Below are 14,585 nucleotides of genomic sequence, written 5' to 3'. Positions count from 1 at the left end.
GTCCAACACTTTCATTGACAACGTAAGAGGGAAAATGACTCTTCCCCAGGCAATGTTGCCTGTTACCTGTTAACTCTGCTCTACCCTGTTTCCCCTTTTCCTGCTTTTGCTTACACCAATTCATGAACCAAGAACTCAGACACTGACCACTAATAATGAACCATATGTTGAAGGGATTATCGCAAACTTATTGTGCTATTTTTGTACAGATGACAAGAGAAGACTTGGTCTAGTTATTTGTATCCTTTATTACTCCTATGATACTTGTTTATAAAACCCAATAAAAAGCCATTCCAAGAAGAAAGGAGAAAGACAAGAGACATACCCAGGCCCCGTCTGCACTGTATCTACAAAGCACAATCATCCCACTTTAGAGTCCTGGCTTCCTCCACAGAATCATGGGAACTGTTGTTTTAAAAGGTGCTGAGAGGCTAGAAGACACCCCCAAGTTTAACAACCTGTCCTTTTTGCCACGGAACTCTGGGAATTATAGCTGGTGGGAGAGGGTCTCTCAGCATCTCTGAGCAGGGGAGGGGAGCTGCCTCTTTCACCCCCAACCCCCCCCACTTTGCTTCCTTCCCCACAGGGCCTCTCCTGCTACCTTGGATGGCCAGACCTCCAGTGGTTCTCAGCAGGGCTTTCTGTTCCGTCTCAGAAGATCTAAGAAGTTGACCTGCCTGATGAATGAGGGGGGAGCCGCTAACTGAAGTGGACAATTCACTGGCATCTGGAGTGCTATGGGAAAATCTAGGTGCGAGACTGCTCAGTCCCCCAGCTGGTCAGGCAGAGCCCGTGGGTCCCTGCGGAATAAAGGAAGGAGTCCAGCTGAGGCATCTGATCAAGATCTGTATTTTAAAATGAGCTTAAAAAATATATTTGCAAATGTTTGTATCTCTCATGCCAGGCATAAAGCAGCTGGCAGCTGTTTATCTTCCTGTTCAAGGGCCCCACTGATCTATAGCAGTATTTCAGGGTTGTAAAAGGAAATTACAGGCTGGGAGCAAAAGGTCACACTGACCATACAAATTACAGAATACAATCAAGCTACAAAAACACAATTAAGAGTTGGTAAACAGTAAGAATTATTGTGCCTCCCATTAAACTTGAGCCACATTTTCATAAGGTTAAAAGGGCAAGAGCTAATAGAAACAGCAGCTGGCTAGGGAAAGAGGCTTCTCTCTGAAGCTGCTTTGAAGCTTCAGAGAACTTAGAGAACTTAGCTTTTTCCTTTTTTACTTTGAAAAGGCCTTTCCTTCTAAAAAGCTATATATGTTAATATATGAAATATATTGGCTTAAATGTAATTATGCAAAGGATTTAGAAAGTAAGAAATGTTAGATTCTTATGTTAGATTCTTATTTCATAGATGGTGTGTGAGAAGGTGAACCCAAGATCTCTTTAAGATAAAAATTTAAAAAACCATGCACCATCTGTTTTAGCCATCTGTTTTGGAGGGCAATAGGGCAAGGAGGGCAAAAGGTGATCTGGTAATTAAGGTGCCTTGTAGAGGCAAATGTAAGATATATGACTACTTATTTGCCATTTATAGATAGAAGGAAATATAGCTCTTTGTCTCCCATAAAAGGCAATAGGAAATGGGTGTATCTTTTATGATTGGTTCTAGCAAACAGCCAATAGGAATTTCAACCAGGCTGATTGGACAGAGGCAGCCAAAGGAGGAGCAAGGGGGCTGGGCTGAGGGAATATAAGTGCTGGCCATCAGGGCTGGAGTGGGCAGAGCTTTGGTAACCATATACCACTGTGTCTCTCATTTATTTGTCTGACAAATAAATTATTATTTTAATTTCTCTATTGCTGCGTTGAATATTTCATTCCAGCTAAGCGTTAACCACAAGCAGGGTGCTACACAGCCACCGACCAGAGCAAATAGCTGTAGACCAAAGTTTATTGCGCAACAGGTTCAAAGAGGAATTTTGAACCCTGAAGATGGGGTGAGAAGGACTTTTAAAACTTTCCCACCATATCCCAGAATACAGTTCGTACAGCATCATTGCTACATCACTGACATGTCACAAAAGGGGAGGGGTAGACTGGGGTTACACTAGTTCAACCTTGGCAAACATGTCCAGACAAGTCCTTGGTATAAGATTAGCATAAGCAGACATGTCAGGGCAAGACCCAGGTACAGTGGTACCTCGGGATAAGTACTTAATTCATTCTGGAGGTCCGTTCTTAACCTGAAACTGTTCTTAACCTGAAGCACCACTTTAGCTAATGGGGCCTCCTGCTGCCGCCGTACGATTTCTGTTCTCATCCTGAAGCAAAGTTCTTAACCTGAGGTACTATTTCTGGGTTAGCGGAGTCTGTAACCTGAAGCATATGTAACCAGAGATACCACTGCATAAGGTTAGCATAGGCAAACACCTCTGAAGTCCCACCACCCAAAGTACCATAGACCTTCCTTTGCATGTCTGGACCCCTTGGCAAGTCTGGTGATGGGATTAGGCTTCCCTTGGCCACCAATCAGCTCAGCAATTGTCACCTCTGGGCACTTCCTGGGGTAGGAGGTGTGTATACATGTCCTCAGGCTTGGGGAGGTGGCAGGGAAAAGAGTCGTTTTTCCAAGGGCAAAACAGTGTTGAAATGGAGGAAACTGGCAAAGGAGTTGATTTTATGAGATTGTTAAAGCTAGGTAACTTCCCTGAGCTGTCAAGTCGAAAGGATACATTTATGCATAATATTTGTAACATTTAACAGCTTTAAAGATGTGCCCCACCCCCGTAATTTTTCCGTAACAGGAGGAACTCAGGATTGGGAGTTTGGGAGGCGAGGAGGGCGGAGTTCATGTCTGTCCCGGCGGCGGAGTCTCCGTGGCCTCAGCCTCTCCAGGCGCTGAAAGTAAGTAAGGGGCCAGCAAGCGGCGGGGAAGATCCTGCCTGCGAGGCCGGAGGGGGCCTTATCCCTATGGCAAGCGAGGCAAGAAATGCCCAAGAGCGCTTCTGAGCATGTGCGGACTGCCTGCCACGGAAGAGCCGTCCGCAGCCCCGTGGGTGGAGCAAAATCCAGGTTCCTTTGGGAGCTGGGGCCTCCGGGTCGCTTCTCGAAAGGCTCGCCTTGGAGGCGAAGCTTCTCAGGGGCGGCGGCAGAGGGGCCACGCTTAAAGGTTCCACTTTAAAAGGCATCTCTCTTGAAAGGTTGCTGTCTGAGGTCCTCAAATCCTCTGCCGCTCTTGGGTAGTTATGCCGGATTGTATAAGCCAAACAAGCTATAGTTTAGGGCCCCCAAAAAATGTAAAGGAAAAAAACCTGGATGTACATTTCCAAAATATAAGATAAAAAGCAAATAAAATAAAACCTACATACAGCAACAGTGTCTTGTGTTGTGCAGGCTCCTATGATGTAAGTAATGGCTTTAGATATCTATTAGGTCCATAAATTACCATATAGCATATATTCAGCACAAAAAACAAAGGACAGCTGGACATATAAAGGGCCCCAATACTTTAAGTAGCCTAGGGCCTCATCAAACCTAAATCTGGCCCTGCTTGGCGGGTGGTGATATATGCAGGTGTGCATGCACACCTATATATAGCCTATGTATTTGCTACCCACATTGATAAAGTGCTCTTAACGATGAAGTCTAAACCTGAAAATGGTGCTAGATGCAGCTGTTAATATTAACTGCAAGTGGGACCTGCAACAAAATGCAACTTTCTCATAAATTCAGGCTTCTTCTTTTACTAAACTTCCAGGTCTAGAGGTGGCTGATAAATAGTTGCATTTTTTCCTACACTGGGCAGGATTGACCTTGCACCTCTGAAACAGGGCTCCCCCCATCCCTTTGAGTGTTGGATGAACCCCCAGAACAGCATGCAGGGGGAGTGAGGATTGTTTCGTCAGGCAAGCTGATACGCTAGCGCACCTGGAACATTTGTGACATTGAATTCTTTGCCCTTTTAAAGAATTTAGCTTCACCCTGAAGCTCTATAAAACTGTACTGAAGCTGTCACAAAGGAGACTTGCACCTCACTTGTGTCTCTGTATGTCTGTGTGAATCATTGTATGCATGCGCTTTCTTTTAGTGTGTTTTGTTCATCTGCCATGATAAATGTGGAAAAGGCGGTTGCCACATCTACATTGTTTTAAAAATAATGTGTCGGGGGGGGGGGGAGATCTGTGTCTGTTTACACAGGGTAACTTGGTATCATTTCTCAAAAAGGATTAAAATGGTTTCAGGCTTGGCCCCTGATAAACCGCCTGTGGGTGTTTCTACCATTAGAGAGCAGAAATCAAATAATAGACAAAGATAGCCATGACATTGGGGCAATATGTTTATTAGGCTAAAAGTATTGTCAAAAAAAAAAAAAAAAACAGGAGGAACTCAGCATCAGAACAGATGCCCTGCAGGATCAGGCCACAGGAGTCCCCGCTCTGCTCCTTGCTCATCCCCATGAATGATCGGAACAAGCCTCCCACGCATCCTCTCTGGGACTCCCCTTCTCCCGGTTGCACCCCTAAGGGGGGAGAGAGAAGAGACTCGCCCAGGAGGCGCCTCCTAGGCAGCGCTTGGCTTGCAGAGAGAGACAAAAGCCAAGGAATTGTGCTCTGGAGGACCTGCCTCTCCTCCTCTCCTTTCTAGGAATCCAGCGCGGCTCCTTTTAACCCTTGCAAAGCCGAGACACCAAGCTCCCCCCCCCCCCTGCACTTTCTCTCTTGAAAGCAGGAGCCCCGTGCATTGCGCACACCCAGAGAGCATTCATTGGGGGGGGGCCCTCTTGGCTGGGAGCATTTCCCCCTGCGCTTCTTTTTGCTGGCCAAGGCAGGGAGCAGTTCAGATCCCAGACCAGAGGGGCCCCAAATAATACCTCCTGAGCAGAGGGAGGGAGGGGTGAGCTCGGCTTTGCAAGGGTTACAAGGCACTGATCTGCTTTCCTAGAGAGGACAGGCAAGGCAGGAGGGGCAGGTCCTCCATTGCAACAGCCCCCCCCCCGCTTCCTGCAAAGGGAGGCTGGTGGTTTTTGTCTGCAGAGCAAGTGCTGCCTCCGTGGCGCATTCTGGGATCTGGTGAGTCTGGGGGAGAAGGGGCTGCAGGGTGGGTGTTCTGGGGGGGATGCTTAGCTAATGTATGTGGGGACCCCCAAGTCTGGGAGCAGAGGGTCCTGCCCTAGCCCTCCAGGAAAAGGCAGGGAGGGGACGCGTTTGCAGGAAGCCTGGCGCTCTAGTCTTCCTTAGGATCCCCAGGCTTCTTGCAACTTTGCGGGGGGGGGTCTCTGCATGCAGAGAAGACTGATCAGGATCAGCCACAGGGACGAGCAGAGGCTGCAGCCGGACGGGGCGTGAAATATACGCAAAAGATCAAAGGAAAACCTGAGCTGTGCAATCCATCAATAAGGAAGGCGGAGAGGTGGAGGGCCGCCTCTGCCCCAGCTATAATTCCCAGATTTCCCTGGCATGAAGCACAAATTCTTAGATCCCTTTTTTGTGGGGGGGGGGTTCTTAGCAACCCTCAGCATCCTTAACTGGGAGACCCTTTCCCACCAACTCCCTCTGCCTGGACTATACAACAACAACAACAACAACAACAACAACAACAACAACAACAACAACAACAACAACAACAACTACTTATTATTTATACCCTGCCCATCTGGCTGGGTTTCCCCAGCCACTCTGGGCGGCTTCCAACAAAACACTAAAATACAGTAATGCATCCAACATTAAAAGCTTCTCTAAACAGGGCTGCCTTCAGATGTCTTCTAAAAGTCTGGTAGTTGTTGTTCTTTTTGACATCTGGTCGGAGAGCGTTCCACAGGGCGGGTGCCACCACTGAGAAGGCCCTCTGCCTGGTTCCCTATAATTCCCAGAGTTTCCTGGCAAAAAGATTGAATTTCTCAGACACTCTTAAGGGGGGTATCTCCTAGGAACTCCCAGCATGCTTTAAAAACTACAGTTCCCAGGATTCTTTGGACTCTTTAAGGTGGTCTCATCCTGCTTTGCAGATGCAGCGCAGAGGGGGGGCCTGGCAGTGTGTGTTGTGCTTTTGTGTGTGTGTTTGGATAACTTTATTAGGTTTTATGAACAGGGATCATCGGAAGAATAAGGGATAAGGAAAAACAAAAGACCAAGTCTTCTCTGCATCACAAAAATAGCATAATAATTGGGCAGGAATATCTGTAACACATGGTTCATTATTATTGGGGTGTCTGAGTTCTCAGTTCATGAATTGGTTTAACCTAAAGCAGAAAAGGGGGAAACAGGACCGAGTTAACAGATAACATTGAGCATCTTATAGCCAAAGGCCTGGCCAGGAGCCCTTGGGGTTGCACTGAGCTCAAGTGTGAAAAATAGTCATTTTTCCTCCTATTGAAATTGAAATACTTTATTGTCACTTGTACAACTTGTATACAGTGAGATTACATGAGCACCCCCCACTCAGCTCTCTTAGTCTTAATTCCCCTCGTTTACTGAAAGTCAGTTGCCCTGTTGTTCTCTTTTCATTCAGCAGCCTAACAGCCCACAGATAGAAGCTGTTCTTCACCCTGTTGGCGAGACTAATCCTGTTTCTATATAGAAAGTGCCGGCCAGGGTGTGAATCATCCCTGAGAATTTTCCTCACCCTCCTGAGGCAACGTTCTTCCGCGATGTCATCCAGCGGATTCATGGGACAGCCCATAATATCTTGTGATGTATTGACCACCCTCTGTAGGCACTTTCTATCTGTTGATGTCAAACCAGTGTCCCACACCGTGATGCAGTAGGAAAGGACACTTTCTATTGTGGACCGGTAGAAGGAGATCATCAGATGTTGATTGACATCGTTCTTCCGCAATACTCTGGGGAGATGGAGTCTCTGTTGGGCTTTCTTAACCACCTGGGTTGTATTGATTTTCCAAGTAAGGTCTTCACTGCGATAAACTCCTAGGAATTTAAAGGAAGATACTCTCTCCACACAGCGGGGCTAGTTCTCCTCTCTTCCTCAGAAAGTCCAACACCATCTCCTTTGTCTTGCTGGTATTAAGGTGCAAGTTGTTCCCTAGGCACCATGGAGATATTTTTTGGACCTCCCCTCTAGACGCTGAATCGTCTCCACCTGTTACTAAACCCATTATGGTGGTGTCATCTGCAAACCTAATAATTGCAGTAGACGGGTCAGATGATACACAATCGTATGTATAGGGTAGGGACTTAGCACACATCCCTATGTTACCAATGAAACAATATCAAGTAATTGGTCTATTGATGAACATGGGTTCAAAGTGAAGATTGTTGTTGTTGTTTAGTCATTTAGTCGTGTCCGCCTCTTTGTGACCCCCTGGACCAGAGCACGCCAGGCCCTCCTGTCTTCCACTGCCTCCCGCAGTTTGGTCAAACTCATGCTGGTCGCTTCGAGAACACTGTCCCACCATCTCGTCCTCTGTCGTCCCCTTCTCCTTGCGCCCTCCATCTTTCCCAACATCTGGGTCTTTTCCAGAGAGTCTTCTCTTCTCATGAGGAAAGTGAAGATAGTAGTTTATGTTTAAATTCAAATTTAGATCAACCAGGTGCAGCCCAATCCTGAAGGGGTGGGGATATTCCTGGGGAGGGTTTTTTCTCCTTTTCATGATGCTGTGTGTGTAGCTTAGTGTGTAGCCAAAACCTGGAAGTGGGGTTATGGCGGTAGAAAAGGAGGCAGTTCTTCAGATTCTTGGGGACCTAAGTGAACCCCTGGTGTGAACACCTCAAATTGGGCCCCGAAATGAACGGAACACCAAAACCAGGAATGAGATTCAATGAGGAGGGGCAGATCCATGGAGGCCACCTTGAGCTCTGGAGGAAAAAGATTGGGGGGGAAATGTCGTTAATAAAGAGAGCCGATAATGTGTTTGCTCCATTTTGGACCAGGTTGTAAGTTGTAGCAGAACCTACCGCTAGCCACCGATTAATAACATGGCAGACTCACCCCGCTAACTGCCCCCCATTAAATATAGCGGACCCACCGCTTGGCAGGCCAATTACATGAATTTCTGCAATTTACCACAGGCTCCCTTGTGAGGATCTTGTGTGAGGGGAAACTTAGTTATTTAGAGACTTAGGCAGGAGCTGAACGAACAAGAACAGTTTTATTTACAAAAGAAGAGGTTTGTGAAACAAATTTGGGGTCAGGAGATGAGTTCTTTCAAATAAACGTTAGCTTATTACTTAAACTAAATAGAAAGATGTCACTGTAGTACATGCAACTTCAGTTGCTAAAAGCTCACTTGCTGCACTTCAGTTAAATGTTCAGGTTTCTACCATAGGAGGTAAAAGGCTTAACTCGGTTTCTGTTTCTTCTCTCTCGTTTCTTTACTTATTTGTGACTTTTAATGCAGCACAGCTTCCTTCTCAGCCTAATACTTTGGTTCCTGAGCGAGGGGCATTTTTCATCCGCCCTCCTCTCTCTTAGCCACCCTGAGGGATTTCCCACAGACCCAGGGGATCCTCTCAGCCCTTGTTCTTGGTTTGGGGATCTCCTTTTCCTAGCAGATCTCTCCCCTCCTGACTGGAAGGAGACCCTGGTTTAGTCCATTTTCCCACAGCTTCTCCCTCTCCTGCCTCCTCAGACTCAGCCCTCCAGATTAAATCCTGCCTCCATACTCTCCCCAGACCCTCCACTGGGTCGTCTTCCTACCTAAGCTGCTGCGAGGCTCCTTCTCCTCTCAGTTCAGAGCCAGTTCTCCCTCAGACAGCGCTAATAATAATAATAATAATAATAATAATAATCAATAAAATCCCCACCTCCCCTCTTGGATCAAAGCCAGTTTTCCCTCAGACAGAACCTCTTTGAATAATAATAATAATAATAATAATAATAATAATAATAATAATAATAAATTCCCCCTCTCAGATTAGGCCCTGTTAAACTCTTTCCCTCAGAAAGGGCTCCTTAGATTTTCCCTCCAAAAGGGCTGGGAGCCAATCAGAGAGAGAGAGAGAGAGAGAGAGAGAGAGAGAGAGAGACGCCTGCCCTCTGGCAGAATCTCTGAGGCGCTGCCCCCCCCCCCCAGTGTCCCTCACAGTTGCCTTCAAGGGCGTCTGCTCCACATGGAGGGTCTTGCGATGCCCCACCTGATCCCGAGTGGGGAGCCCCATGGCCTCGTCCCCTCAGCCCCCAAGGGATGGTGGCTGGCAAAGGAGCTGGAGCTAGAAATGGGCCCTGCTCCGTCACTGAGGCCACCTGAGCCTCCAGGGGCCGTGTGGGATGCAGGAGAACACCCAGGAATATATGGCTGGGGGGCAGAATACGCTATGTGGCATTATTATTGATAATATTGTTAATATTGATTACCTGTGCTTGACCCTAATTTCCCAGGACAGTATATGCCAGGCATAATAATAATAATAATAATAATAATAATAATAATAAAAAAATTTTATTTATATCCCGCCCTTCCCAGTTCAAAAACCGGGCTCAGGGCGGTGAACAACAAATTTAAAACACTTAATTGTAAAAGCAGCATAAAATACAGTATAAAAACATGAATAACAATAAAAATCAAAAATCAATTTGATAATCCCCAGGGCTAGCTGGCTGAATTGGTCCTACTTGGGCCAGCGAGGAGGCCAGGGGAGAATTAGCTGTGGGGTCTCAGAGCGGGTGATCTTCATAAAAGGGGAGGGAAGAGAAGGGAAATAAAAGATCTGGCTGAATTCAAATTAAAGGCCAGGCAGAATAGCTCTGTCTTACAGGCCCGACGGAAGGAGGTTAAATCCACTGGTCGTGTTAGCTAGGGATGATGGGAGTTGTAGTCCCAAAACATCTGGAGGGCCGAGTTTGCCGATTCCTGGTATACACAATATTAAAAGGTAAAGGTACCCCTGCCCGTACGGGCCAGTCTTGACAGACTCTGGGGTTGTGCGCCCATCTCACTCAAGAGGCTGGGGGCCAGTGCTGTCCAGAGACACTTCCGGGTCACGTGGCCAGCGTGACGAAGCTGCTCTGGCAAGCCAGAGCCGCACACGGAAACGCCGTTTACCTTCCCGCTAGAAAGCGGTCCCTATTTATCTACTTGCACCTGGGGGTGCTTTCGAACTGCTAGGTTAGCAGGCGCTGGGACCGAACAACGGGAGCGCACCCCGCCGTGGGGATTCGAACCGCCGACCTTTCGATCGGCAAGCCCTAGGCGCTGAGGCTTTTACCCACAGCGCCACCCGCGTCCCTATACACAATATTAAGCACAGTTTAAAACCACTTGCAATCACAGAAAGAAAATTACTCCTAATTAACTTCGTTTTTAAGTGGTGTCCTTTGACCCCGCCCACTTGGCCCTCAGGAAAACAACAACAACAATTTTATTATTTATACCCTGCCTATTTGGGGGTGCCCCACCCCAATACCATGTCTTTAGAGTGTTGCAGATTCCAAGTGCTAGAAAACGAGGAAGAAGCAGGAAAGAAATTGTCCCCAAAGTGGGGATGGGAGGGAGAGCAACTTTTGAGGATCCCAGGGTTAGGACCCCCACTAGATTAGTATCCAAATTACATTCCGTAGTCGATCGACTCACATGTGGATCACACTTCTGACTTCGCTCTTTGACTGAAAATACAGAAAGGCAGGGACAACCAGGCTGCTTCATCTCACAGAAATCCCTTTAGTTGCCTGCATATTTTGCATGGTCACTTTCTTTCCAGGAGGGCTGGAGGATTATTTATTTATTTAGATTTTTTAAAATTACAAACAATTATCAAACAACCAACATAAAAAGAGAATTCCAAAGGATCTCCTGAACTTCCTCCTCCCTTTGGTGGGTCCTTATATTACGGTAATCTTTTCCTCCTGCATCTTGTCTATTAATCCAAATCTTTTAAATCTGTTATAGCCGAAATTCAACATTAAACCAGAAGTGTTATTCTAATCCTACTAATAATTTCAGTTGTTTACAGTGGTTTTTAAGATAAATTATATATTTTCCCCATTCCTTATTAAAATTTTGGTCTTCCTGGTTTCTGATTCTTCTGGTCATTTTTGCCAATTGGGCATAGTCCATCAACTTAATCTTCCATTCTTCTCTGGTATGAAGAAGAAGAAGACTCTGTCTTATTTCCATCTCTGGGCTAATAACATCCGAGCAGCAGTGGTCACAGGCTTTTCTGATCTGTTGGAATTTCAGCACCTAGAATTCCTAAAAGAAAAGCTTCGAGTTTTCTAGAAAAGGTTATTTCAAACATTTCCCCCTCAGTTCATTATATATCATTTTCCAGAATTCTTTTACTACCTTACATGTGCCTTCTTTTTCCTTACATTTCCAGCATGTATTTGACCTAGTTTTGTACATTTTAGCTAGTTTACTAGGAGTTAAATACCAAAGATACATCATGTTCATAAAATTTTCTTTCAATGTATAACATGCTTCAGATCCCAGCTCCATAGCTTCTCCCATGCTATAATTTGTATATTATATCCAGAGTCCTTCACCCAGTGTATCATAACTGATTTAACCTGTTCATCTTTCGTATGCTATTCTAATATTAATATTTTAATATGAATTTATACATTTTAAAAAGCAATTTAGTCTTGTTTTCTAACAGCTCTTTTTCAAATTTAGAGGTTTTATTAAGAAAACCTTCTTTTAATCCATCTTAAATATATCATTTAGCTCATGGTATTGTAACCGATGAGTTAATTCTTCTCTTATACTCTCAAAGCTCTTAAATCTTAGTTGATGTCCTACTTCCTTAACAGTTCTTTGTAAGTTGCCAAGTCATTTCTCATACTGAATTTTTTCAAAGATACCGCTTCCTGTGGGTCAAGCCACCATGGTGTTTTTTGCTCTAATGGATTTTTATATTTTCTCTATACTTCATAAACCGATTTTCTTATTAGGAAAGCTGTATGTACTTTAACCTTCTTGTACCACAAAATGCATGCCAACCTTATCTATTGTCATAAACTTCGAGATCTAAAATGAGTTTTTAAATAATATACATTCCCTTAGCCAGCATAAACAGGATGCTTCATAATATAATCTTAAATCCGGCAGGGAGAATCCACCTCTATCTTTAGAATCTATCAAAGGAGGGTTTCCTTTGTTAAAGAAAGCTCAGACTCTGGGCTGTGGTGGAATCCAGCCCTGGTTTCTAGTAAGACTCATCCATGCTTGCTCAGGGTAGCTTTTTCTTCTCCTGACCGTGTATTAGTCTTATAACAAAACAATGTATTTGCTTTGTAGGATTTGCTAGCACTTCTCATTAGGACAAACAGAACTGGGCAGAAGACCAATCTTCCGATCTCTTGGAGGCTTCCTGAGAGCCCAGATGGATGAGCTAGAGTCAGCTGGCCCTGAAGCAGGAAGAGACCATGCCATCGAAACTGAGAGCAGCGGGGGATTATGGGAAATCTCCGTTCAAAAGATCCTGGGTGAAGAGGACACCCTCCACTCAGATGTACAGAGCCAGCGGTTCAGGCAGTTCTGCTACCAGGAGGCCGAAGGACCCCGAGAGGTTTGCAGCCGACTCTACCACCTTTACTGTCAGTGGCTGAAGCCAGAAAAGCACACGAAAGCTGAGATGCTGGACCTGGTGATCTTGGAGCAGTTCCTGGCTGTCCTTCCACCGGAGATGGAGAGCTGGGTAAGGGAATGTGGAGCAGAGACCAGTTCCCAGGCGGTGGCCCTGGCCGAAGGATTCCTCCTGAGTCAGGCAGAGGAGAGGAAGCAGGCAGAGCAGCAGGTGAGAGAGACTTTCCTCTGGATACCCTCAAGGGGCTCTGAATGATATGGGAGGTCCTTTTTTTTGGTCTCTGCCACTTCTTTTCTAATCTTTCTCCTCAATCTGTGTTTTGAATCCTTGTTGCTATATCAGGGAACAGTCATCCTTGCAGAAATTGACCCTGATTCCTCTGAGGCAGAGAGGACTGCATTGGACTCCAGAGAGACACCCCTGGGTAAGATGGAGCTTTTTCTCTGTTTGGTCACATTCTTTGCATCTGGGGGTTCTTTTCATGTTTTTGAGGATACTTGGGGTCAAGAGCCTAAAGGAGGGGATATGTACCATAGATTCCAGTGTATAAGACGACTTTTTAACCCCGGAAAAGAGGTTAAAAAGCCGGGGGTCATTTTATATGCTGGGTATGGGCAGCGCAGAGCCCGGCCACTGCTGCTTCGGAAGCAGCAGCAGGTGTAGCGGGCTCCACTCCACTCCAGGCGGCTTTCTCCTGGCACGGAACCTGCCCTCCCGCTGCTGCTTTTGAAGCAGCAGGCGGCTGGCTCTGCTCCGCACCGGGAGAAACCCGCCTGGCGTGGAGCCCGCCCCCCCTACTTCGGAAGCAGCAGGAGGGGTGGTGGGCTCCACTCTGCGCCAGGCGGCTTTCTCCCGGCGCGGAGCTGCCCAGCGTATTAGGCGACTGGGCTTATAAGACGAAGCCCCAAATTGCAGCTGCCAATTTGGGGCGGTCATCTGATACGCCGGAATCTACAGTATTTTTGCAGAATTAAAATACGAAATGGGTACCAACATCAAAATGCACTCAGCTGGTGGCACTTTTTCGAAGGCCCATCTGTAGTTAGAGGTGCGCTGCTTCACCTCTGAGAGCACACACCTGTGGCTTCCTACTTACCTTTATCTCTCACAGGTGACAGAAGGATGCTGGCAAGACCTGCTTATCCATCTTTTCATGGTGGCAAAGGAGTAGCAGCCGCTGTGGAACCAGATCAGGTAGGAAGAAGGAGCATTGCGGGGAAAGAGGCTGAGGGGCAGGGCAGCCAGGGTGCCTCTGGGCCAGGATGAACCTCTCTCCTCTTGGCTTCTGTCAGAGCTGCCATTAACAAAGGCTGAACATGCCATTCAAGGAGGTTTATGTGCTGAGAATAATGAACAGCTGCCTCACCTTAATTTGCCTTCTGAGTACTTGTAGTATCATGTACCACTGGTTGCTATTTTATTTATATATTGATTGTTGAATGTGAAAATAGTAGTTAAACCATACAAAACAGTTGCCAGGAGTCACCTAAGCAGCCTCATCAGTTGCACAATGGGGCTCCCTCCCTCTCCTCCTGCTTTCTGCGCCCCTTGAAGCTTTAGTGCATCAGGAGGGTCCCCACCACAGAACTGCACATGGGGAGAGAAGAGAGAGAAATGCTTGCAGAGACAAAATGTTTTGTAGAACACAGTGTGGCATTCCATCTATTTAAAAATAGATTAATAGCCATCATTAAAGTAATAGAATGACCTTAAGACATTAAAAGAAGCACCCATAATTAAAATGTGCAGCAAAAAAAGTAATCCATTAAAGTAAGAAAGAAATGTGTAGTGGATAATCTGTATGTTATCTAAGAAGAGATACTTTCTTTTTCTTTTAGGGTCCAGTGTGCTTTGAAGATGTAGCTGTTCATTTCACAGATGAGGAATGGGCATTGCTGCTTCCTGACCAGAGAGCTCTGCATAAAGAAGTTATGGGGGAGAATCGTGAGATCATGGACTCGCTTGGTAAGGCTCCCTGTTGCGTCACAATGTCTGTTTTGAAAATCAATACATATCTCTATGTGATGAACCTCCTATATTTTGATGGGGCTTAATACTGCCACCAACAGCATCTGGGACTCTGACACCTCTACAGCTCACCTTGAATGCACAGCTATCTACTGTTTAGTCTGCAAATCTTATTCTCCCAGT

General features: G+C 46.0%; 2 protein-coding genes across 5 annotated transcripts in view; one reads left to right on the top strand and one right to left on the bottom strand.

Moving 5' to 3' along the window:
* The window catches only part of LOC128424000 (zinc finger protein 883-like), a 75,421-nt gene that overhangs the window by 21,848 nt on the left and 38,988 nt on the right, over positions 1-14,585 (bottom strand). The window lies entirely within an intron of this gene.
* The window catches only part of LOC128423997 (gastrula zinc finger protein XlCGF26.1-like), a 62,156-nt gene continuing 52,393 nt past the window's right edge, over positions 4,823-14,585 (top strand). The window contains exons 1-5 of one of the 3 annotated variants that reach the window (XM_053409728.1): positions 4,922-5,024; positions 12,146-12,644; positions 12,777-12,858; positions 13,546-13,628; positions 14,273-14,399. In XM_053409728.1, the coding sequence (XP_053265703.1) occupies positions 12,231-12,644; positions 12,777-12,858; positions 13,546-13,628; positions 14,273-14,399 (706 nt within the window). In that variant the 5' untranslated portion in view covers positions 4,922-5,024; positions 12,146-12,230. Of the gene's footprint in view, positions 5,025-6,666; positions 6,854-12,145; positions 12,645-12,776; positions 12,859-13,545; positions 13,629-14,272; positions 14,400-14,585 lie in introns of those variants that run through there. The other 2 variants (XM_053409729.1, XM_053409732.1) reach the window with 2 other exon arrangements.

Source organism: Podarcis raffonei, chromosome 12 (genome assembly GCF_027172205.1).
Source record: "Podarcis raffonei isolate rPodRaf1 chromosome 12, rPodRaf1.pri, whole genome shotgun sequence".
Taxonomy (NCBI): Eukaryota; Metazoa; Chordata; class Lepidosauria; order Squamata; family Lacertidae; genus Podarcis; species Podarcis raffonei.
Note: the sequence above shows the minus strand (reverse complement) of the source record. Positions and strands in the feature narration are given on the sequence as shown.